At 39.6% G+C, this 26,801-nt stretch overlaps 1 protein-coding gene across 1 annotated transcript in view; it reads right to left on the bottom strand.

Annotated features, from left to right (window-relative positions):
• Positions 1–8,632, bottom strand: part of LOC149086485 (uncharacterized) — a 112,809-nt gene extending 104,177 nt beyond the window's left edge. The window contains exon 1 of the mRNA XM_089255922.1: positions 8,329–8,632. Within this exon, the coding sequence (XP_089112048.1) occupies positions 8,329–8,409 (81 nt within the window). The 5' untranslated portion in view covers positions 8,410–8,632. The remainder of the gene's footprint in view (positions 1–8,328) is intronic.
• Positions 8,633–26,801: the final 18,169 nt, after the last annotated feature.

The raw sequence follows: 26,801 nt of genomic DNA, 5'->3' as shown, positions 1-26,801 counted from the left end.
CTGGACTGGAGTATGCTGTAAGGTTTTGGAGACCATACCTACAGAGGGACATAGACTTGGTTGAAGGGGTGCAGAGAAGAGCTACGCGTGTCCTTATTGGCACACAGGGCTTGAGTTATGAAGAAAGACTTCATTTTTTGAATATGTTTACATTGGATGAACGCAGGTGTCGAGGAGATATGATCGAAGTGTTCAAAATTTTCAATGGGATGGATAGGATGGACCATGAACTTTTAGTACACCGCCAATCGACTGCTTTTACAAGGGGACACCAGTATCGATTGGTGAGGGACAATGCAAGGTTATGGTGTCGCAGGGAATTTTTCTCCAATAGGGTTGTTAATAAATGGAATAGCTTACCCCCGGAGGTAGTAAATTGTAACACAATTGACACGTTTAAAAAGAAATACGATAAACATGTTGGGGTAAATCGAGAAGCTATCCATTCTTAGAATAAGACAACCATAAGTATTCTTTATGGGCATTGTATAATATTTTATCATGTGTATATATTGTTTGTAATTTGTGTTAATTGCATTTTTAATTGGGTTGCTGTATTTTTGAAACATATGACAACCATATTTTTATGGGCATCTTTTTATCAGCCACCTCGTTGGGCATTTTGCCTGTTGTGGCGTTGTATTTGTATTTGTATTTGAATAGACTTAATTTGATAGCGTGGGATAATTTTAATAAGAGCTTGGAGCCATGGAGCGAGTATCAGCGAAACCACCGCATATGTGAAATGTTGAAGAACAGCCGTAGTTAAAGCGTTTGACGACTAGACTGCCAGACAAAAAAAACAAGGTCTCAACGTGCAACATATGGTTGTTACCGACTGGTGAATGCTCGGACGGAACGAAGAGTATACAGACTTGTGAACAGTAACAGTGAAGCAAATTGCATCGTAGAGTCCATGCCAAAAAGAATCAACGCTGTAATCAACGCAAAGGCAAAAGGTGGCCCAACGAAATCTGGAATGTTTCGGAATATGCACATCCGAGGAACACCAGGAAAATTTTTTCAAAAATTCAAACTGGTGGACTCGAAAGCAGAATATGCTGAAATCTGCGACGTGTCGCAGAACAATCTGGAAAAATTTTTAAGAAAAGTGTAGTAAACACACTATATTATGGTGATTATTACTGCAAAACATTTTTAGTTGGCTCAGAGCTTGTTGCAGAATAATGCAAAACATTCTGCTTTGGGGCTGGTGGGCCACTTTGAAGAAACGGCGTTCAACAGCATATGGGAATCATAATCATTGACGGGAAAACAATAGACCACAGCCGACGAACGAACGTTGTTTCTCTTTACGGGTGGCCCAAAAAAACCCCACCAGTTAACTTTTTTAAAAAAACGGTTTCGAATACACAGACGAAAAAAAATTATATTCGACGTAGCAGAAACAGATTCAGGATTTTTCCCTTCCAAGAGAATCGATGCCTTCAATTTTTTCTGGTTCTACCCCATTTAAACCCATGACGTTTTTTTTAATAAAAACTCTCGGAACTGTAAGGGTTAAAAGGAAAAAAACCAAACCACAAACAATTGAAAATGATTCCTCATTTCAATCAGTTCTAAATATTCGCATCGTGTTCGAAGTCCCTATAATTTTTAATACAAATCTTTTTTGCCTAATACCATTTTTCACACATTTGGAATCGGATACGCACAGTTGATAATAATTACGTGATGCGTTTCTCGATATCTTCCTAATTCGTCGAAATAAGTTGTTTTCCACCTGTTTCAGTTATTCATACCGAAACAATTGGTAATTTGGTTCATGTAGTGGAGTATTTTTCGAAATAAGTTCTCTGACGGAAGAATTTGGGTAGACCCGTTTCTTCGCAAACTAACAAAAAACCACGTGATATTCCCGATCGAATCGGGGTCTCGGCCGTTTGCATGTTCCACGGGGAAGGCAGCGCAGCCCTCATTCTCACTTGGTTATCAGATCGAGAGTTTTACTTTACTCACACGAGAGAAAGTTTCTCTTCTTTTGTTATCGGCGGGGTTTTCTTCCGTCCAATTAACTTTTTGTTCTGGACTCGATTCGTTACTTTTGTCTGGAGCAACACGATGCCACAAAAATGTTCCTGATCCGGAGAGATTTTAAACTGCTGCTCATTACTTCGTTTTGAAAAACGCTTTTGAGTTCGGAACCATAAAGAAAAAACGAATGGGGCTAGTTTTGTTTTCTCTTTTGTCAATAGACAGTCGTTTTTTTTTGGTTTCCCCCCCCCCCCATAGTTGCGCTGCATTTTTCTGGGCCGTTTGGAATTTGATTTATCTTATCACTGTGGTGGTCATATTAGGAGAAAATACACTTGTCAGAGTACATTAAAGTGTTTGACGCATACACAAATGTATAAAAGCTTTGGGCACGATAGCCCAGGTCGATAAGATACTCGCCTAAAGTACCAAAGGATGTTTAGAGGTGTTGCGAGTTCGATACCCGGTTCATTCTTGTCAGAATCTTTCCTGACACAACGGTACAACAGAAACGGTGACATTATCACAGACTGGATTTCAAATGCTATAGGACAAAATTTTTCGATTAGCACTTATGTGAGGATATCTTGATCAAACACAGAGATAATTAAGGACCCACCCCAACAAAGGCCATTAGTAGATACAAGCTCTTCGAACCGAGGGTGTGTATAGTGAACGGGGTGCGGCTGTTGTCCCAATCCAACAGCCCGCCTGTATTTATTAATACAATTTTTTTAGTAGTGAGTGGGGGTGGTGGTTGCTTTAGGTTTTGTACAGTATCCTATGAGTTTTCTTGAGTTGGGGGTCGATGAGAAGAAAAAATTCTTTGAAGAAGGGAGCGATGGAACAAAAAGTTTGGGAAACAATGATCTATGTAAATATATATATGTTTAAAGTTTTTATTTTCTATAATTCGCGAACACTCATATTTCGTACAAAGCTTGGAAACGATCAACCAAAATGAAAGGGCAATTCAGGCATACGATAATAATCCAAATTCACGTGGGAACATGGTGCGCAAACGCCATCCGAAGCCGCTACAAGAAGATGTTGCGTCACACACGTGCGAATACACCTGGTTGCCATACACCTAGTATTTTTTAGAATATGCGGGCAGACCATGCAGCATCGATGTAATTGCGTGTGTCAGTGCGTCTGACAAAATCTTTGAGCATCTACTGTAGTAGTATCAATACTATAGTACTGTAGTAGCTCAATAAATCATTATAGAAGGATTCTTCTTAGCCGTTCTTGTATCACGCATTATTTGAAATAACGTCTGCTGCTTCTACATGGCGTTTGGGCACCTATGTTCCTATGTGGTTTTGGATTGTTATCGAATGCCTCAATTGCCCTTTCATTTTGGTGATTTTTTTTTAAACACCCTGTATATAATGCCAGATTTCATACTTTGACCACCATTCCTAATGGTGCATAATAACATCAGTGTTTCCCAATCTTTTCGATGTCGCGGACCCCCTGTGAAAAAAGTCAGTACATAGCGGACCCTCTCTCCCCGTAGTGAAAGTCAATGCTCCGCCCCCCCCGTTCCCATAAAGTCCAAAATGTATTGTTTTTATAATTTGCATATCATGAAAAATTGAGTCATAAATTACAATTTCACAGCACTAAATGTGTCATTCGTTCAACGGTAGTAAATGAAAATGTTCCTCCGCGGACCCCTTACCAAGTGCTCACAGACCCCCAGAGACCCGTGGACCACAGGTTGAAGAACACTGGCCTGCAGCTTTATTCTTAAATGGCTATTATATTTTTTCGAAGTCAGGTTCTTTCTATAACGGAAGAATTTTTGCAAAAAGAGTAGTCCTACATGAAACGTTAACTATTCGAAACTCATCTTCAATGATTCCATTTTCTTCGATAAAAATCTACTGTCGCATCATCGTCCGTCCTACCGTTAAAATTTGAGTCGACAAAAAACGAGTTGGAGCAAAAAAAAAAAACGACCACGAGAGCTGTCTTCTTGTCGGTAATCCATGTTGGGGGGAAGAGAGAGAGAATCTATTTCCCGTGTCCACACTGTGACAGAAAGTGAAAGGCTTCCTTTATGACTTCGCATTACGTTCTCATAATGTTGCGGAGTTCCGTTATGGGCTTTTAGGGTCAGATGACCAAGCGACGCGGAAAGTTTTATTTATGGACCTACATCCTATAAAATCTATTCTTTTTTCTGAACCACTATCGCACTACCCGAAGAAGTAGAACGTTGATGCGTGCATATCCACCATAAATTTCAACAAGACCGACAATAAATTCCTAATGGTGTATTTGGATCAGGGTCGTAACTAGGATTTTTGGGCAAACATGATTTTGTCACCCCCCCCGCCCCCCGCACAACATTAAAATTCGTTAATTTTATAGCGGTGTTCTTTGTTCCCACCTTAAACTGCCGCCCCCTAAATTCTGCCGCCGGGGGCAGTTGCCCCTTTAGTTCCGGCCCTGATTAGGATATAACAAAAATTCATGTCTTATCCATGTTCAGGTGATAGAACGCAAACAGCATTTGGTACCTTTTAAATACGTTGTTGAAATTATTCCCATACCCACACACACACATTGCTGGAAAAATCCCAGATGCTTTGCCGTAATGGAAGAGGCACGTCTGTGATACAGTAAATTCATTTTAACCAGGGCTTGACGAATCAAAAAAAAAAAAAAGAATCAGGTGCCCCTGCCGAATTTTTTAGGAGCCAAGAATGATTTAAATCTCAAGGAAAACGGTCTTAGGCCGCGATTATACTATACAAGTTTGATAAAAGATCTTTTACAAACCTTGAAAAAAATAACAATGAACTTATCGGTTGCATTCGGTCGAATATAGCCGCTGATACTCGTATTGGTTGCATTTTTCAAGTTTTATAAAAGAACTTTCATAAAACTTTTATAGTGTAATTCTGGCCTTAAATAATGTTTTCTCAACTTCTCTGGGACTTCATATCCTTTTCCCATGTTAAAAGACACACTGTGTCATGAAATCGGAAAATTTTGTGTCATTCATAAACTCCAATTTAGCAATTCACCTACAGAAAATTTCAGGTGCAAATACCGATTTTATAGTCGCCCTGGCGACTTATCTCACCCGGGATACCTCATGCCCTGATTTTAACTATTCCTTATTTGTAACCCATCTGGTGACAACATAATAAATGAAAAAGTTTAGCATTTGCTTTTTTTTATATATTGACGTTACTCATTGAATCGGCGAATTGATGAGTTGAAACAGTGGTTCTCAAACTCTTTCCATCAGCGGCTTCTTTGGCCTTATCAGCGTCTTCCTAGAAGAGTCCAGAGAAAAGAATCCTTCTAAAACTCTGAACAGGCTCAAATTAATACACCAACTCTTTGCGACGCCGCTGACAGAGGTTGATGAGTTCCCTAACAACCGCGACGCACACTTTGAGAACCACTGAACCATCATAATTACGAGTTAAAATACATCATGTACCAATTGCATATGGAATTATACTGCCAATATCAGGGCTTGACAAATTCCAAAAGAAATCTAGGCACCAAAATACTTTTTTAGGCGAAAAAACATTTTTTCCGCGAAAAACAGGTCAAAAATAATATTTCGATTTTTCAAGAAAATAGTTACCGCCTTCGCCATTGATAGGTACGACGACATAAATTCCAAAACTTTTGTATGGTCTTCAGATTCCAAATTAGTAACCAAACATAAAAAAACCTTAGGCGCCAATACTAATTTCTCAGTTGCTACCTGGCGTCTGGGATTTGTCCAGCCTGGCCAATATATTATGTTTTTCAATTAGCGCATGCTAATGAACCACCTTTCGTTACACACAGTGTCGGGGGCAGCTCTATAGAAAATCTCTATTCCCGTGCGGTACCCATTTTTGGCGTTCCCCCTCGACCACGTTTTTTTTAGTCGACAAAGATTTATCCCCACCCACTTTTAACTTGAATTTGGGGGTGCACTGTGCGGCCGCACGGATTGTATGGCCGAAGAGCCGCCCCTGTGCGGAGTGGACTGAGGATTTCTTTATTTTTATTTCTGCTTCCGAAAATGTTAGTCCCTGAAGTTTGTTATTTTTTATTTATTTATTTTGTCCCTCCTCGGTATTTAACGAGCGACCGACAATTTATATGCAACTCCGCGAATGTTCTACAATATTTTTATCGCTCGCTGATAGGTTGGTGCATAAGGGGCCACTATCTCTCTCCCCATTAAAACTCGCATAAAAAAAAGAGCGAAATTTCTAATAGTAACCAAAAATGTGTTGGGTTTTAGAAATACCTACATATAAATATATTAGCTGTGATTTTTCGTACTAACCGTGCTCTGCTCGTATTGAAAGGGTTCAAATGTTTCATCGTGCCGATATCTGGAGGCGATGGGGACAAATTAAACACAGATGCTAAAACTTAGAGAGCGGGGCTTTATCCTGGAGATCAATCATACACATTTTTTATACTACGAATTCCCTAGATATAAGGGGCTCTCGAAAAGTCTCGGCACGAAGACCAGCCAAAAATCTTGACCTAGGGGCCTCGATCGGGGATGTGGGGGCCATTTAGAGAAGTGGGTATATCAGTAAGGTCAGCGAGTGAAACTTTTTTCATTATGCTTTAGCACTTTGAAATTTTTTGCCAGACATTTGTTTTTCAGATTTTTCCAGACCCACAGCCACGAAGATTTTTGGCGTTCTTAGTCATGGTATTTTTATGGTATAAGGCAGTTGCACGTGATTTCAGAAAGACAGGTGATGGTTTCCGAAAGATAAATTGATGTTGTATGGTGGTCTTTCTTCATTGTATGTGTAATTACGCATAACACAACTTCTTTATTAATAACAGTTTTCAATAGAGCTTTTTTTTCGTTGGGGAGGGGGGGAATCCAAACATTTTAGAATTCATAATCCAAGAGGTATACGTTTTTATTATTTTTTCTATTCTTTTAATTTTTATATTATTATTCTTTATATTATTATTTTTATATCATTATTATTTTTCTATTTTTTATTATTTTTTCAATCTTTTCTTTTTCTGTTTACTTTTATTCTTTTTATTTATTTTTTATCATTATTATTGTTTTATTTTCTTTGAAAACCATTTTTCTCTTTCGTACAAAGTATTATAATATTTTTTTGTTTTCCACGGTAAATATGCTGATTGTACCATTATATATGGCCCTATGTTATACTGTGTGGTGCGTAGGAAGATGTCTTTGTGACACAAAATTTAAAAAAAAAATAGGTATACGTTAATTGCAAGTTGACACGTTGGTGTACCCGGCCATACCGGGTTGGCCCATGCTGTAAGAAAACACTGCTTGCCAAGTAATCGCCCATTCAACATTTAAAACGGATGGTGAATGGAAAAAGTCATAAATATAAATACCGTACTACCACTTTAATGGAGATGCGAGTCCCGAAAACCGATCATAATTCAGGCAAACAATTAAACTTTGCCGACCTTCAAGGAAACCAATTCTTTCTGGATTTTATGCCGAGGTGAACTCGCAAAGAAAAGTCATCTGGTCTTCGCCTGGACTCGAGCCCAGGTCCTCTTGCATTCCGGGTAAGCAAGCCAGTGCCATCTTAACGCATGGGCCCACCCGGGCACGGTTCGGGGGCCTAAAGAGAAGAGGGGCCTCACAAAAATGAAATCCGGTTGAAATTTTCTAGAATTTACAAGGTAGGGCCTCAGAAAACAACTTGACCCCAGGGCCGTCTTAAGAGTATCATGGGCCCCCGGACCAATTGATTTTTCAGAGGCCCTACCCAACAAATTCTCGAAAATTTCAACCAGATCTTATTTTTGTGAGGCCCCCCTCTTCGCTTGGGCCCATGCCTTAAGACGGCACTGCTTGACCCGGGGGCCCATGATGCTCTTAACACAGCCCTCGATCAAGCTTTCGTCGACACCACTGTAGACGCGGCCCTGCCTTCCTTATTTCGCGCACTGTGACGACATTATTCGAATTGACTCCTACAGACAGGGGGTATGCGTATGCATAATTGGTTTTTGTAATGAAACAGACGTCTTTAGAAATTAAATTTCATTCTCACAACCATAAAATACCAAAAATACACACATTCTATTGGAAAAATTCTGTTTTTTTTTTCCTTCAAGGAAAAGCTTTTGCCTTCAGGAACATTTTTGGATGCAATGAGATCAGATGACCCCATAGGCGTAACCCCCCCCCCCTCTCTTCACACTCACACACTAAATATTTCCAATAACTTTATAGCTGCGTCGATGACTCGGTCGCGTACGTAAATGTGTGTTGAGTTATAACGGATACAAATATAAATCAACTAACTCAGTCGAGAAGAGCGAAATGAATCTTACTTTGGCCGCGTCCGCCGAGGTCCAGATGAATACTTCCAGCAACAACAACGGGATCCAATAACTCCGCGAAGGAGAAAGCATGTCTTTTTCTGTTTGGAAGTGAATTCTAGGATATCCGGGGCCGTCAAACACACACGCGTCGTCCGCGTCCGATTCCGGTCAGCGCTGCATAACACCAAATAATTTGCACCGTATGTAATTCCGTATTTGCTACGACAAACAAAACTGCAGTCACCGAGCATCCGACGTCAAAAGTACAATGACTGATCCTCAGATCGTTCCTTCTTCAATCAAGTAAAATCGTACAAAGAGAAGAAACCAAACCTCTGGAGGAGGAAGAAGACGGGGCTGTGAGCACATAAACCTGTCTTACAGGTTCTCTCTCTCTCTTATTCACTGCCTGCTTGAGTGTTTTTTTTTTATATTTACGTACACCTGTGTTCCCGCCGCCCTTCTTCAGCTGTCAATGTTACGTATATTATATTAAATGCCAGTGCTCTCTCTCCAAGTATAGAAACTCTTGTTAAAAGTTGAACAATTCATTTCCTTTCCCGAACCCGTGTAGAGGATAGGGGGCATCCTTTCGGTTTTCTTTTCGGTCTTCGTGTCTACAGGAAATATGGGTCAGCAAGCTCAAACGAGTAAATTATTACGTATAAGGAAACCTTAATAAAGTTGCGTCAACTCGAACACCTGGTCGGTCACATTGTCATTAGCAGTCGGTTATTATGTACCTTCTAAAAAAGACTCGTAGCAATTTCAAAGGATCATAAAGTGGATTACGCGTGAACTAATCGCCTGGTATGAGATTTGGTTCAATCAGGGGTCTTCAATGCATAGTCCGCAGGCCACATCTGGCCCGCGAAACTTTTTGCACTGGCCCACCAACGAAAAAGCTTACATAGTTGCAGAATTTAGAAATCAATGCAAAAAAATTAGAATTACAGAAATGATGGGAAAAAACACTCAATGAAAATACGTGTCAAAATACATTGGCGAAAGAAATTAACTATAATTAAATATAATTTCAAATTTTCTTCAAGAAAACATTTCAGAACTTAATTAGAAATAATTTCAGAACCATTGAAAGAAGTAACTTAAGAATTAATGAGGGAAAATATTTCATACATATTGAAAGGAATAATTAAAAAAATTAATGAGAGGGAAAACAGAATTTTCATAATTGATAAAAAACATTTTTCAAAATTTTTGAAACAAATATTCACAGAATCAATGGAAGAGATATTCTGAGAATTAACGAAAGAAATATTCTGAGAATTAACGAAAGAAATATTCACAGAGTTAATGAAGTTTCATATTTAATGAGATCACAATTTCAGAATTAATGAAAGAAATATCCTGAGAACAATCCAAGCTTGTAGCGGGGGATTCAACTTAAGAAAGGAAAGTCAATTGGAAAAATGTTGAGAAAGAGTGAAAAGATTGTTAACAAAAAAAAGAAGGAACCTAATTCTTTTTCAGAGAAACGAGCTTCTCTAGAGATAGGGAAGTGCAAGAAAGGAGGTTTGTTGAGATGAAGAGAGCAGAACAGTTGAATAGAGCATTTAAAACTGTTGCATTTACCTGCGCTTATTTATCCACTCGTGCTTTCTCTTCGAAATTATTTCGATGTGTAAAAATTTTAAAAATAGGCATACACAAGAGTGAACACACCGTCATAATAAATCTATCATAAAAAAAATGCCGCCCTAGGTAGCCGCCTCGTCACCTCATGCCTAACGCCGGCTCTGCTAAAACCTATTTCTATTCGCAGGAGAAACGAAGTCACAAAAGTATCTGGGCTCGTCATTGCCGAAAGAAGAGGGGTTTAACCCATAAACTAGCATAGCAGAAATTACTAAACCCCCTTCAAAATACCACACCTTTTTATTAATGAAATGAGCTTTCTTCCGATTTTCAGCAGGTGCACACTGGGAGGAGGGAGGGAATGTCCCATTAACACATCAACTTCACAAAATATCTGGATTGTCAATGCTAAAATGAAAGGCTTTAAAGGAGGCGAGATGTCTTATCAATATATATATATATATATATATACCGCTCAAAGGGTTTTGGCTGGGAGAAATATCTCGTAATTGCCGAAATACAAAGAATCAAGTTAGGTGAGATATTTCGTGAATGCCGAGAAAGAAGTTGAGCAAAACGGAATTAATCGATGAGAAATACCCCATTCAGCAACTCATTCACTTCATTTGTAAGCCTAATCAACTTGTAATTAGCGATTGCCGATTTGATATTTCAAAATCTTTCCCAACGAAAAAGGCAAAATGTTGGCAAAATCAACGAAGCTCACGTTTAATTCAAAAAAGGAAAACCATCGATGGATTTGAATGGCAAAATCCGATCGAATCGATTCACCGAATAATTAATTGCTGCACCAAGGGGATGCATCGCTTTACGTGTAACGCGATCCGTTAATTATCGTCTTTTGACATCAGTCCATTCGTGATTCGCTGATGAGTTGAGCATCTCATTTGCCACTCGTCGCTCAATGAATTATCGATTAATTGTTTACTTCTCTGTTTCTGGAAAATATCCTCGAGTGCAAATAACACTATCGAAACTCTCGACTTTCGCATCCGAGTTTATTAATTATATATTAACGCATGTATTGAAAAAATAACCTTCAAGTTTCGCGTCAAGGTATTTACATATTTGATATCAGGAATGAATGTGTGGGCGAGATGAAAACGAGTCGACGCTCCCCCTTTTCCGTCTCTAATCGGGTTTTCTTTGTCGACGAGAACATTTTCGCCTACGACATTGATGTACATATTTATTCATCGACCACTTTCACGAATGAGTAACCAACCGGTGGTTCGACAACTTTTCGAATTTCGTTTCGTTCACCTCTCGTACAGACTTTTGTTTCCTATTTCTTTCTCTAAACGTCCTTTTTACGAGGACTCAATAATTCGTAATATCTATCGCTCCCCGGTATTCGAAACCGATACAATTTATCGACTCATCTAGTGCATGTTCGGTCGAGAGTATCGCTTGAAAATGCCGAAAACTTGCTAATTGTCCAAACGTTATGAGTTGAGTGGAAAGACCAAAGCATATAGAGGCGCATTTATGGTTTTGCCGCCTGTGGGCTATGAGAATTTTGCTGCCCCTCCCCCCTTCTTCCATTCTATTCTAATTTTCTTCACTTCTCTTTCCTCGAATTCGCCACCCTGTGCTATAAACTGCTCGGCCTCCTGCCCCCCCCCCCTCTGCAAGTATACCTGTATCTCTAAGCCACTGTTGGTCATTCTCATGCTTGCACACTGTTTTGGTCACTCACTGATCTGGTCCCTCGCTGTGTGGGTCATTCGTTTGGTCATTCATATGCTTGCTCCAAGTCACTCTTTTGCTCATTCAAATGCTTGCAAACTCCCTAGATGTCACTCTTTTGGCCGCTCACTGATCCAGTCCCTTGCTGTCTGGGTAGAGGCGGATTTATCGAGGGTTGTACAAATTTCGCCCTCCTCATTCCATTCTGCTAATTTTCTTAGCCGCTTATTCCTCAAATTTGCCACCCCTCTGAACTAGTCGTCCTAGACTATAGCCAACCTTCTAAAGCAGAGGTAGCTTGCTCTAGAAGGTGTGTTACTATATCCCTCTAACCCCCCCCCCCCCCCCACAACCGTAAATACCTTAATGAAAGCATTCGCAGAAGTAAAACGAGCAATCCTGAATTTGTCGTTGACTGGAGCACTCAAGAGTGCTCGGTACTCGTGCCTTAATTTGTGCTCACGAGGGCCTAGTTCACACCGCAATTAAACTATTTGAATTGCTCAAAGTTACTCCATTCCCCCCCCCCCCCAAGATGAAGAAGAACTACACCAACAACAAGTGATGTCGTTGAACCGAAAATGATATTATTGAGTCGAGTACCCAAAATTCGATTGAACGCAGTGTCCTTCAAAAGTCATTCTTATTTTTGCAGTCATTCGAACATTGATGAAGTTACTGATTGAGAATTCCGTTACCCACTACCCCTTGCGTATTTGCGATAAATGACCCGGAAAATGAAAAACCGCGATGAGAAAAATATTGGCTTTTCTCGCAATTGACCAACAGTTCCGGTTTCATTATCTGCGGGGCAGATCCATTCCTCGACTAAAAGACCCGACTGCTTGTTGTCATACGGTCAGTTGCGCACTCTCTCACACACACACAAGCAATGTACGTGACATTACCGTATTGTTGTTTCGGCTCCGAGATGTGTGTGGGGTCCCAGTAACTTACTTCTTTTCCAATTTTATGCGAACGAACGAATGAACGAACGAGGGATTCGTGGTGATGAGCAATATACTCTCCATCCCAATCTCACTCTATAACAACTTCCTGGATTATTCGACAGCCATATTTTTCATTCGTCACATGACACTCAGCAGCGCGTGAACAATTCTTCCCGTTTTTCAAGTTCAGCGCCGTTTCTTTATTTATAGGTGCCTGTATAGACTGGCTTATTACGCGATCATAATGATATGTAATAAATAAATGATTCTACTACAGTTTCTTCGTGGGAAGAACGTAAGAGCCGAAATGTAAAGACGAGCATATTCTACTCGTTTTACTTATTTTTCTGGATGATAAAAGCCCTGAAAACGCAACAAAATAAAATTTTCTACGATTAGATAATGGTTGCGGGCTAAGAAGCCGTGGTCCAGTGGAATTTAAACTTCCAGACGTTTTGTGAAGGACGTCTTCGGTGATCTCGGACGTGAAGTCGCTGTGCTCTCCTTGGCTGTGCAGAGAATAGAGCAGTCAACGAGATAGTAGCTACCCGCCACCACTGAAGATGTCAACGGCAGATAAGGACGAAACGTTGCGGAATTCGAATTCCACTGGACCACGACTCCTCTAGACATACTCGGTGCGTGTGTGCAATCGAATCCTGTTTTAATGAATACCGTTATAGCGAAAATCCTTTTTTAACGAACACTTTTCTAATCCCCCAGATAAGTTTATATAGGAACAATGCAAAAACCTGGAATTCCTTTGTAACAAAATTTCGTTGCAACGAAGTGATTTCTCCGGTCACTTTGAGTTCGTTATAACGGGATTCGACTATATACAGTCGAATCTCGTTTTAACGAATACCATTATAGCGAAAATCTCGTTTTAATGAACACTTTTCTAATCCCCCAAATAAGTTTATATAAAAACAATGTTAGGTAACCTGGAATTCCTTTATAACGAAGTGATTCTTCCGGTCTCTTGGCGTTCGTTATAACGGGATTCGACTGTATATATATATATATATATATATATATGCTCTAATAATCTTTAGTTAAATCTTATGTCCATTCAGTTATGGTGTCAGATGCGTCACTCACGATGCATATACGGGATGCATAGGTACTATAGCGTGTGGCATTTTACTGGCGAGCCGTTGATCCTAGAAGCATTCTTCCAATTTTGAAAGGATCCAAATAACGCGTAGAAGTCAGATACATCATTCATGTTGCAAGGGGTTGTTCAATAATTAAAATGAAAAAAAAATAACTTTTTATACGGGCACCCTGTGGCCAAAAATCCAATTTGAAAGTTGTCCTGTCTTTTCTGACACCAACAAAACAATTCCATTTTTCCAAATGCAATATTCGCAGAGATATTTGAATTCAAAAACGGAGGAGAGCTGGGAAAGGACGCAGCAAATAACTAATCTCTGAGGAAAAAGCGTTGTCCGCAAGTTTTTATTGGGTTCTTTCTCAACTTTCCTCTGCTTTTGGAATTCAAATATCTCTGCGAATATTGCACTTAGAAACGTGAGGTTTTTTTTTTTTGTTTTTTTTTTTTGGCATCAGGAAAGACAGGGCAACAACTTTCTTATTGGGTTTTGGTCACTGGGTGCCCGTATAAAAAATTATTATTATTATTTCAATAATTATACACATATCTGTGCAACATGAATGACGTATCTGAAACGGCTGACTCTTAGCACATTTATATTCGGCAAGAATGACTCAAATATCTGTCACAGTTTTCTTGTTATTCCCATTTTGAAAACCGTCAGTCGATTGTGGGACACTCTGTACCAACATATTAAAAGCATAGAATATCTTCTCATCATGCAACGACCATGAAAGACTTCATTCGCAAATGATATTGTTATTCGCGAGAATTCCAATTCCTTTACCCAGTGGTTCTCAAAACGTGCGCCGCGAGTGATTCTAAGGGGTGCCACAACCATTGTCAGGGGAGTCACGTTGATATTGATTTGTGAGGGGTCTGCTTTGAAGTTATTCTTTGCTATGTTATTGGGGGTGGGTTGCGCAGATATAGACGTTGATTAAGGCAAAAGAACCACGAGGGATAAAAGTTTAAACAGCACGGCCGTTACCCTTTTCCACGGTTTTATAAACTTCATTGATACTCATTATAACCGTACTTCACTACACACCAACTACGGCCATATCGATATATTGCAATTTACTGCCGTTAGCTAGTTGGGTTGTAAATGAAGGCTACATTTATCGCTGGTCGTTATGGAAAATATCTTATCTATATTCTTCCCCTCGTTCGAACCCAGGACCCGAAGGCAAGCTTCACGGTGGTACACGAACATCTTACCACCAAACCACTCGAACTCCCGTTATAACTGGCACAGATGAAATAACAAAACCCTGCGTGAAATGACATATTTTTTTCAGAAAGACTTTTTTTCGGATTTTGTGAATTCCGAGAAAAATATTCCGAGGGAAAAGGTGCTCTATCTTTTCTATTATGTATACTGTACGCATATCACATTCCTGTACCAACACAAACGGAAGGAGGAAAAAAGTATATATTTCAAACACCCCCCCCCCTCTCCTTCTGTTATCAAAATGTCAACAAAAGCTAACTTGAGGCGGATTTATGGTTTTGCCGCCTGTGGGCTACGTGAATTTTGTCGCCCTTCTCCCACCCCAGAGTCATTTTCTTCACCACTCATTCTTCGAATTCGCTGACTTGCACTATAACCCACTTGCCCCTCCCCCCCGGAACTACTGCACCAGTGTCTCTAAGTCACTCTTTTGGTCATTCCCATGCTCACACACTCTCTAGGTCACTCATTTAGTCATTCACATGCTTGCACACGCTCTAGGGCAGTGTTTTTCAACCGCCGGCCCGCGGCCCAGTACCGACCCCTAACATTAGTCACATCGGGCCGAGAGTGATTCGCAGTTTAATTTTTCCCATTAATTTCTCGTTAGTTGTGTGTATGACCGGGCCTTTCACTATTTTGTGTAAGTGAAATTACACAAAACTTTATTACCGGGCCGCGGGCTTCCAAAAGTTGAGAACCACTGCTCTAGGGCACTCTTTTGATCATTCACTGACCTAGTCCTTCACTCTCTAGGTAAAGGCGGATCTATGGTGGGCTATATAAATTTTGCCAGCCTTCTCCCATTCTAATAATTTTCTGACAGATCATTCCTCAAATTTGCCGCCCCTCCGAACTTGGCGCTCCGGGACTTAGCTTGCTCCCACACCCCTCTCTGTAAATACGTCACTGAAGCTGACTTCGCCCACAGGCAGTTGATCTGACGGGTTGGGAAAAACATGTTCTTGGGAGAAGCGGGAACTTATCTGGGCTCGTCATTGCCGAAATAAGAGGGTTTTAAGGAGGCTTCAAGTTTTTGTAAGAGTTAAAAACTACTTCTCGAAAAACAAATTACAAACAACACTATTTTTAGTGAACTTCTTATTGAAAATTTAAAGCGGAATTAAAAATTAAACAATGACACGCGGATTCCACAACGAATAGTTTGTAACAAACTTTTCTTGCGAGAAAAAAACAACGTTAGTAAATGTATGTAGAAATGTGTCCTCTCCACTTGTTAATACAAGATTCCTCGAAAGACTGGTTATATTTTTGGAGATGCTGATTACAAGGAAGAAAATTCATCTTCCCTCCCCGCACTCGAACCCTGGTCTCTCATTTACCAGACGAGTGCTCTACCAACGAAGCTATGGAAACAGCTAGAATATTTCTCCCTTGAAGCGTATATATATATGTACGGATGTATGTCTATGTACTGAGCCTTTCAACATATATATACGCTCTAAGGGAGAAATGTTCTATCTGTTTCCATTGCTTTGTTGATAGATCCCTCGTAGAGACCGGGTTTCGAGTGCAGAGATGAATTTTCTTCCTTGTAATCAGCATATCCAAAAACATAACCAGTCTTTCGAGGAATCTTGCGTTAATAAATGTACTACAATATGATACCTAACTTGATCCAGTGCAAGTTCTGATGCTTTCTTGTATGGAAAATAAGTCTTTTTGGGTTCTCGAAACAAATGTTTACCATTCAAATGAATGAATGAATAGAATAGGGCAGGGAAATTCGAAAAATGAATACAATGTAATATAACTGTTTTACGACTCATGCTTAAAGACGCCAATTTAGAGAAATTCATGGAGATTTTTGTCATGGAGACTGAAAGTTGTTTGTTTTGTGTGATATTTGAAAAAAGAAAGTTCGATTCATGTGTGAGAGAAAATAATCCAGAAAGAGTCATCATTGGAGTTTTTCTGTGCTGCGTGAAAGGTAAAAACGGGGTACGTGAGAATAAAAATAGTTGATTTTCGCGAAGGCTTTACGTACGTATCGTGTGTGTGTGTGTGTGTTTGAACGAGAAAGAGGGGGGAACATGGCACAGATTCGGCATTATTGTGAAGCAGCCAAGTGCACGTTCGTCTCTTTATAACGCTGCAAAAGAGAATTTGGGTTATTGCGTCTACAGATGACCAACCGTGTCACGAACTCTGCGATTACGTCCACTCTCGCTCTCTTTCTTTGAATTTTGAGAGCCCATTATTTCGGCTTTTCTCTCTCACTTTTCTAAGTGGCCGCATCATATATAATACATATTTAAGTACTACGCACACATTTGTTATAAACGAATCCAAAAATTCGGTTATTACGCATTTATAACGCTTATTTCATTATTGACGTGCATTCTTCACCACAATTCATGAAATATGAAGGTTTCACTCCTCATAGCTCAATATCGAAGGATTTAAAAGCTAGATGGAACGTTGACTGAATCTCTACCCATTTAACGGTAGAAAGAAAAAAGAATCAACTCTCACACTTAACTTTTCAAGACAATGCTTATCTTCCAGAATTTTCGAAACAGAAGCAATAACTTGTAAGTTTTCTTCCCCCATTAGCGTCATTTTCCTTTTCTAATGCGCCTTACCTAAGATGCCTGAAATATCCAAGCGGTCTCATCGTACCCCATCTTTGAGTGACAAAACTAGATTTCCGTTTGTTCGAAGTGGCGTCTAATCGTTAAAAAAAGGCGGAAATACTGCCGTCACACTTTGCACACACATGGTGGATGAGATATTGGCAGATATCATGTTGTACATGATATTTACACAACATGAAAAATTCAAGCATTTACCATCTTCATTTAAAAATGGTGTAAGTCAGATGGCAGCACTGCAAGAGCACGAAACAAGCACAACTCTGACAACATAAATACCTTAGCGATCACAGATAAACTCAGAACACACATTCTGGCGATTCGTTAGAAATTCCACAGAGGAATGTGTGGGAAAGTAGCAGTAGTAATCGAACTTCAATATCTCAACGTGCCTTCGGTCATCAATATGACATACTTCGAGTTATCGAAAATTCGAGATAGAGTGCTTCTGTTTTCTGAAAATATGGCTAAAATTATTAAGAGATATCGAAAACTCGACTAATGGAAGTTTGACTATCGTTCGGAATAGCATTTGAAAAACTCATCGGAATTTGGATAACGAACAAAAGTATATTGTGGTCAAAAGAGCAAAAAAAGAAAAGAAAAAAAATCGCCACAAACGCTCGTTTGAAACGAGACGAGAAGGATATCGAAACGACCGACGCTTCAACTCCAATGGACTCGTCACTGACCGCAACAAATAGCGAATGTGTGTCGCGACCTTAAAAAAGCGCCATTCAGATAACGGTTAAACGGAATTTATAATAAATTCGTCACTGTGCCTGATTACCACATCGATGAGCCTCGAGCCATCCATCCAGACAACACTCTCTTAATAACCAACGTACGAGAAGGAATATTGCTAGATTCGTACGAAATCCCGTTGGCTTTTATTTTTAGAATCGAGTGCCGCGTGTCTCGTTCGCTACGAATCAGTTTTAATTTTAATGTCCAGTGGTTGATCATTTATGCTCGTAATTCATTCGAATCGCCTTTTAATGTTGTCGTTACCCAGGGTCGGGACCTGCTTCCGAATTCAAGTTGCCTTCGGATCGAATATGCGAGGATTCGTCTATCAGTCACTAAATCTTATCCTGTGACAAGCGCTTTTAAAAACTGGTACTTTCACGCGTGTTTTGCATAGGCGACAGCTGATAAAGGATAAGCAGCAGGTTGACTTCTTTAAAAAAATAGAAGAAATGAAAACAAAAACGAGTTGGCCTTGATGCACGTCATTAACTCATTTCCATGCACGGGCTTCTTCTCATCTCTCTTTGCTCTCTCCTATGAGATGTTTCCCACTCAAAAAACCGCCCAATCGAGTTCGACGTCCTTGCACTGATTCGGAAAACTTGTCGAGTTGAACTTTAAGGACTACGACGATGTGGGCTTCTCATTAATAGCCTCAGACGTGGCCTACCAAAGCCACACCCTCATTCATATTGCCCAGATTGAAACGAAACAAAATAAAGATGCGTGAAAACAAAATGACGTATACGTTAACAGAACCAGAACTAGGGAAGGAAGAGTCAGTTGCCCGGAGCTGCAATCTTGAGAAGGCCGCAAATTTTAGGGGAACAATTAAAAATACCGTCATAAAATCATTACAGTGGAGGGGGGGGGGCAAAATAACATTCGTCCTCTGACAAAAATGACCCCGACTCCTAGTTATGGCCCGGTTAATCTTCGTTTCAGTTAGTTTGATAGTCGTATCGTTTCATAATCGAAATACATATTTGAATTACGGAGGCGGAAGAACGTAGTGGACTTTCACTTTATTGGAGGAATAGAAAGGTTCTCTGAACTTTTGTGAACCACAGTGCCTTCGAGCGAGTCGGAATTCACATATTGAAGTTAAAGTTAATGAATTTCATTGAAGTTCAACATATTCGTGGTATACTCGTATCATGAAAAATACTAACATTTCTCAGAAGAATGTTTATGAGGTACTTGTATGGTTCAAAATTAACACATCGTGCGATGATGAATGTACAGTAGATTCTCGATAATCCGGCTGTGCGTTAACCTGGCCCATCCAGTAATCTTGCGTTTTTTGGAGGGTTTTCTTCGAGAATAGAAGACGAAAACATATAACTGTGTCTGTACGCAAAAGTTTATTTGATCATTTTTGTCGCACCACTGTCATTTTCTGCACACGAGAGGTAATTAGACCGGACCTACAATTTATTGCCGGTTCCACGGCAAGTTTTTTTTATTCTCATCGAGAGGTTAATGCGCTAACCCCTGGACGTGGGACTCCTTCTGCGGTCATGTTACGGTTTCTGTGGTACCCCTGTATCAGGAAAGTTTTGGTACTCTAGGTGATCATCTATCGACCTGGGCTACCGCGCCCCCGCAAAAGTTTATATTATTTAAATCAGTAGTTCCCAACCGGGATCGTGCGCACCCCTAGGGGTTCAGGAGAGCATTTTTGGGGGTGCGAGATGGAAAAAAATTTACAACATGTTGACTGATTATTGAGGAAAATTAAAATGGTGATAAAAATTTAATTTTTTAATTCGCAAAAAAATATGAATCGTTACAATATTTTGACGCCTAATCTTCTGCCTTCTGCTGGCAGAAATGTTTCATACGAATGTTTCATTACGAATCTTTTTGGATTAGCGGTCGTACTTGTTTTCCATTTTGGTTGAGAAAAAAATACCATTATTTACCTAAACTATTTAGCGGTTTGTTTACATTGGTACTTCGTGTTATTAGTATGTTGTGCTTAGATTTGATACTGCCGTGAACACACGACTCAAGAAAAACGTCAAAAAATTCAGTCGAGCGTCAAAGAAACATTAATTTATAGTTGTTGCGGCTGAAATCGATTCCGGAGAATTCAATGAATCTTTTTTCCCAAGTGTTAAAAAAAAATAACTTCTTTTAGTTTCGTTTTCGAATTAACTTTAAAAAAAATGCAGCTAAAATTAAATATTAGCCATAGCCGAAAAGACATTAAACAATAAGTAAAAGAATTCATAGAAATTAATTATTGGACAATTAATGTAATCAATTACAGAAAAAAAAAACCCGAATTTTGTAACACACACATAAAAAACCATCGCGAGTTCAATACCCAGTTCGTCCTTGTCAGAAAACTTTCCTGACAGGGGTACCACAGAAACGGCGACATGATCGCAGGTTTTGTAACACGTAAAAAACGTATTATCCAAGGGGTGCGGGAAGGCAAGTCGCACTGCTCTGGGGGAGCGGGAAGAAACAAAGTTGGGAATCACTGATTTAAATGGACTTTTTCGATTTACTTGCAGTAATCCGGCGCACCTTGGCCTGATATTCACTGGATTAGCGAGAATCTACTGTACCATGCTGTCACAAAAAAATTTGTAATATTTTATTTTCAAACTACGCATTTAAACTGTACTCGCACTTCGTAAACATAACTCTGAGGAATTTCTAACGAATCGGTTCATGCCTGAAAGTGTTGTGTGTGTGTCTAACATATTTTTATGATGCCTTTGGTGTACGTGGTTTGTGTTCAAAGCGCTGCTACCTATCTTTCAAATTGGAAGTGAAAATGGGAGATGCCTGAATGAATGTTTTGTAAGTATAGTGTAATGTTGCTAGAGTGTGCCCATGGCCCTGAATTCTGCAATAGGGCCTCTAGACTAGGATCTCTCGCGGGCTCCGAGATCAGACTTTTCACGACCCTTTATAGTGAATCTATAGTGTGAAAAGCAAAAATTTGTAAGAATCGTCCCGGGCCCTCGAGCTAGAGCTCTGTCAGCCCCACCCCTGCAAGAACCATCTGTCTGCCTGTTCTGTATGGAGGTATAATGTACACTGCTTACTTGTAAACGCAAAACTTGATTGCATTCAGATATTTATAAACGCTCAACATGATCTTCATTGTTTCTGACTTGTCTCATTCCCTCCGTTTCTGCTAAATTATACTAATACTTGACTAGTCTTTTTTTAAGTGGACTTTAAACTTGAGACCGCAATAGACTATATTGCTTGGTTATTGTTATTACTATCACTCCCCCTCCTTTATTTTGCAGGAATAAATTATTTATTTCGATGCTAAGTAATAATTGAGGCTGATTACTCTGCTACTACTTTTAACTGTACATTACTCTGCGGGATTTCTAACGAATCGGTATATGCCAGAATGTGTGTTCTGAGTGACTCCTAACGGTATTTATAGTCACAGTTGAACTTGTATTGTGTTCTGCTTGTGATGCCACCTGTCTTCTATATTTTGAAGTGAAGATGATAAATGCTTGAATTTTCATGTTATATAATTGAGTCGAACCAATTTTCATACTGTAACTAGCGTTTAACTATAAATGGGTCGAGATAATAATATCAATAACAATTGTATGGAAAGAATGTTTCTTTTCAGGGCTTTTTTACTGCAGCAGCGGAAACATTCAAAATTGATTTAAAATGAGAAAAAGAAAGAAGTTAACGCGCCTTTCTGAGCATAAGCTGGAATAAGTATGAGTCAATACGTAAATAAAGTGGAAAAAAAAACTTAAAACATTAAAATATCTTCAAGTTGCGATATCAAAACGAGAAATAAATGAAACTCGTTTCAGCGGCAAGGAAAAAAACTTAAGCTTGGTCCAATCATATCGTTTTCAATGTTTCTTGGTTGTAAGTAAGTGCATGCGAGAAAAACTGACTGGACGCCACTTTAATGCTGTGCCTCAAACCGAATTCAAAGATTAAGCATTACCCTTGTTTGTCTCCCACATTCAAAAGTTTAAACAATCGATTGACCGCATTATATAAGAAGGAATAGGGGTGGGGACACTTTAATTCTTATTCAATCCAGTTTTACGGGCAATGATTTCGGTTCCACATTTTTCGACTCAATTCTCCTGCATTCTTAGTACTTCTTTTTCATTTTTCACTAGAAAAATGCTTACTTATTTCTTTCCTACTATTTTATTCAAAAATTTGTCGTTCGGTAGAAAGATGTTCCCGAATTAGAATTTGTTTCGATTCCATAACACGGCAATTCTAATTCGAAGATTCCACGGTTCAAAGCATCTATTTCATTCCTAGAGAATCTCGCCGCGTCGCGAATTTTTCTCTGGGGATCGTCTCATCGTGAGATTCAGGAATTCTTTTCTTTCCTTTGAAACATTAAATTTCTATCCGATCCATCGATGTTTATTCTTCTTTGTCGCAAGCCTAAACGGAAAAAGTTATTCGAGCGAAAAAAAGTCCGAACAACGAAATCTTCGTTTGCTTTCTGAGAATATATTCGGTTCATAAGTTCTTTCTGCACTCGATTGAACGTGTGGCAATGAACGTGGAAGGATTTTCGGAGGAGATGACAACTCATCTGGAAAACGCATCATGTCTTCCCTCCTCGTCCACGTATTAATTTATGAGCTTTTCGTTTTTTTTGCTTGCTTCTCTTCTCTAAAACTTTTGAGACTCATTTCCAAAACTGCCCGAACGTTTTTTTAAAATTTATAGTTATACAATATATATTTTTTACATTTATTTACTTTTTCACTGCGCCTACAGATAAGGTGGTATAGGAACTCTAGCCAAAGCACCAAAAGAGGAAGAGAATAGGGAATATGGCCTGAGGGGTTCTGAAATGTGGGATCTCCCTCCACAGAAGAGGGAAGAAAAAAAACGGAAAACGGACCAATCAGCCGATCGAGGTGAAAACAAACAATTTTGTTCAACTCCCGTACCTCGTTGAATGGCCTCTTTTTCTCTTCTTTGTCTCATTGCTTGAATATGTGCTGTGTAGAACAAAACAATTCAAGTATTACCTCAACATCGAGGAGGGTTTTGGATTTGTTGACCTTTGATGACAAGGGGCTGGGGCGTTTGAAGTTTTCTTACGTCATCAACTACATTTTTTTGAAGATATGAAATATTCTAAGCTGCTGACGAAATTTTGCTGACGGGGGGGGGGGGTCAAAAATGGAATGGCCCCTATTATGCACTTCCGTACCTCATGGTTGCCTCACCGTGTGTTCAGTTAGGGTGGTATTTCTAGGAGCTCAAACTTTAGCCAAGGTGCCCATAGATAGCACGTGCTCTTAGGCGAAGAACTTGAAAACAATTTTAAAAAACGGTGAGAAGAAAAATCTTTCCGCCCTTTTCTCTGAAATGAATAATGCAAACCCAATCAATCACAGTGAAATTTCAAGACGGACATATGAAGGGGTTTTATATTTCCTATTTACCATTTCGATATTCATTCTTTTAGTTGATGAAGAAAGAAAATGAAGTGTTCAATATTTTTAATTATTTTTTTTTTTTTTGAGAGATAGAACAAAAATCACTAAGAATAGGCGCCAATGTAAGTGAAATTTTTATTAGGAGAGTCATCGCTTCCTCTGCTACCCCGCACCCCTTCCCGGCTACGCCACTGATAAAGGGCTAAGCACTGTAGAAACTTGCTTTAATAGTACGATTTGGAAAGTCCAACAAAATTAGCTCACAAATTGTAACCGCATTTTTTTTGGACCTTTTGTGACGTAAAATCATAAAAGTCGTTTGTTCTTTTTGCGTTTGGAGAACGTTTCCTCTAGCGGCTGCTACTTGGAAAAACTTCAAATTTTTAAGTTTGAAAATACATCTTTTAAACACTAATAAAATACTGAATTCCTCCTTGTGATAATTTCCATTAATTTTAATAGTTTTTTTTGACGAATCCTTACAATTTGACGCGCGTAAAAACCGAATAAATGAAAGACGAACATGTTGGCTTCGGCCATTGAACTCTCACCTTGAATTTAGGAGAGTCTTTTGTGAAGGAAAGAAAAAGCGACAAAAACACACACTTTGCGGTTGTAGGGCGTTTGGATCATTAGCTCTCTCTCTCTCATTTTCCAAGTCTAACGGCCATATTTAACGCGACTACGCAAGTATAATGCTCTTCATGTCCGTTACTAGGCTTGTGCAATATAAAGCTATTTCTTTCTCTTTTTCCCCTCATGTAGGAAAAAGTCCCACCATTAGTGAATTAGTTTTTTTTCCTTTTTCTTCCTTGTGAAAAAATGATTGAAGCTATAGCTTAAAAATTAGAGAAGAAAACCTCCGTAATTTATAGAAATTTATTCTTAGTATATTGCAGTGCTGTATGCACCTGTACATAGTTCATACACCATCACAGCATCCTGAAACTCACGCTCAATTTCCTGAATGAACAGATCTCAGAAACTTGAGAATAGATTTTTCTGGTTGTCACGCCGACTCGAACCTTAGGAAAGAAAAGTCAGCTGTTTCCTCCGGTAATCGAACCCGGATCATCTTGCATGCCGAGCAAGCGCGCTAACCTATACACCAGACGCAACTTTCCTTTCTATATCATCATCAACAACCATTTTCAATCCACTGCTGGATGAAGGTCTCCTCTAAATTTTTCCATTTTGCTGATGCTTTTACCAAATCCAGTTGACTCCAGCCACTTTTCTGATCTCGTCGATCCATCTTTCGTGGGGACGCCTTATCGGACGTTTAACACCACGGGGGTACCACTGTAGAATACTTGTGGTCCATCTGTTGTCCTGTCTTCTTGCAATATGTCCAGCCCATTTCAAACGTTTAATTCTTTCCATGATCATATACCTTTGTGTGGTTCCTTATCCAAGTGATTCGTTTTCTGTCTCTTCTTGTGATGCCTAGCATACATCTTTCCATGCTTCTTTGTGTTGTCTGTAGCCTTTGTATCGTCTTGCTTGTGAGTGTCCGTGTTTCAGTTACATAAGTCACTGCTGGTGGCCATAGACATATGCAGAATTTTCTCACGGGGTTTCAATATTTTTTTTCTTCTCAAAAAGGGGGAGGTTTACATTTTTTCCTACGAAATAATATCTATAATCTTGGCTTTGGGGGGGGGGGGAAGGGTTTAACCCCCTTTGCGTACGCCAATGCTGGTAGCACACACTGATTAAACACTTTTCTTTTCAGACATAATGGCATGTGACTCTTCAGAATTAGTTTTTGCCAAAAATGCTTCACCCAATTCCTTTCTATACAGGGTGTTTTGTTAATGGACCGACAAACTCAGAGGGTTATCAGCAGACATCAAGAGGAACAAAAATCGCAATGGAACATGGTGTCGCAAACCACGTTGAGAGGGTGACAATCGCGAAAAACGCATGCAGGTTTTTACGTCACGCTGGAACGACAAAAAGTATTATTTGATTAATTATTACAAGAGTTGTTGAAAGTGCGGCCGCTGACGTTATTGCAGTCTACAACGACGTAAAAACGACTCCTGGACGCGCTCGAAGATACCAGGTATGCTTCTGATGTCTGTCGCATAATTTACGTCGTCCGCAACGCGTGATCCTACCCCAGCATGCGTTTCGCGACGCTGCTTACGTCAGATATGGTGAGCGAACCCACGAACGCATTCAGCGATCAACTAACATACACCTTTTATCTCCTCTGGACCTCAGGCTTGCATGCGTTTTTCACCCTCTCTCAGCGTGGTTTGCGATATCATGTTCTATTGCAATTTTTCTTCCTCTTTATGCCTACTAACAACCCTGAGTTTGCCGATCCATTAACAACACCCTGTATAGTTCTTTCTATGTCTCCCTAGTTCATTAAGGATCGTGACTCTCACACTTCGGAAACCACTACCCAAGACTAGCGACCCCCTTCCCCAATGTTTCTTTCACGTTGGGTGTTCTCAAGATGAAACATAGAATGCATTGAACCAAAGGCCATCCGTTAGCCTTATGAAATAAAGGTGCGAGATATTTTTCCCCGCAAAAAGCCCCCACCCCTTCGCGAAAAAAAAATCGCGATCAATCACCTTTGTTTTAGATTCATATACAGTATATAAATATGACGTAATAATCATGATGTTCCCGGTTCCGAACAATATCGAATATACAGTGAAGGGGGGTTATAACCTTAGAAGAGGAGTAGAAGTACTCCTATGTACCTCCTCTAAGGTAATTTATAACTCTGGCGATTGGATTCCACCAGTGCAATGATTTTTTCAACCCGTATAACGAAATAAGGGAAGAAAAAAACCATGTATAAATTAAAACTTCGTCAAAGCACTTCTTCCTCATTCTCGGTAACAAAAATGCGACGGGTCAATGGCATCCACTACAGCCAGATTCTTCACTCCCCCCATTCTTTGCGCGCGCTTTCTCCTAATTATAATCTACATACGATCTTTTCCTCTGCATATATGTATATAGAACATGACAACTTGAGCAAAAAAAAACAAAAAAACACGCCTTTGGACCTTTAAGATCAGACGGATCGGATCGAACCTAGTTAAGGCTTGTTTT

This window comes from Pholcus phalangioides, unplaced genomic scaffold (genome assembly GCF_987345545.1).
Source record: "Pholcus phalangioides strain wild (caught in Gottingen) unplaced genomic scaffold, Ppha-v1.0 ptg000004l_1, whole genome shotgun sequence".
Lineage (NCBI taxonomy): Eukaryota > Metazoa > Arthropoda > Arachnida > Araneae > Pholcidae > Pholcus > Pholcus phalangioides.
This window is presented reverse-complemented; position numbering and strand designations above follow the sequence as displayed.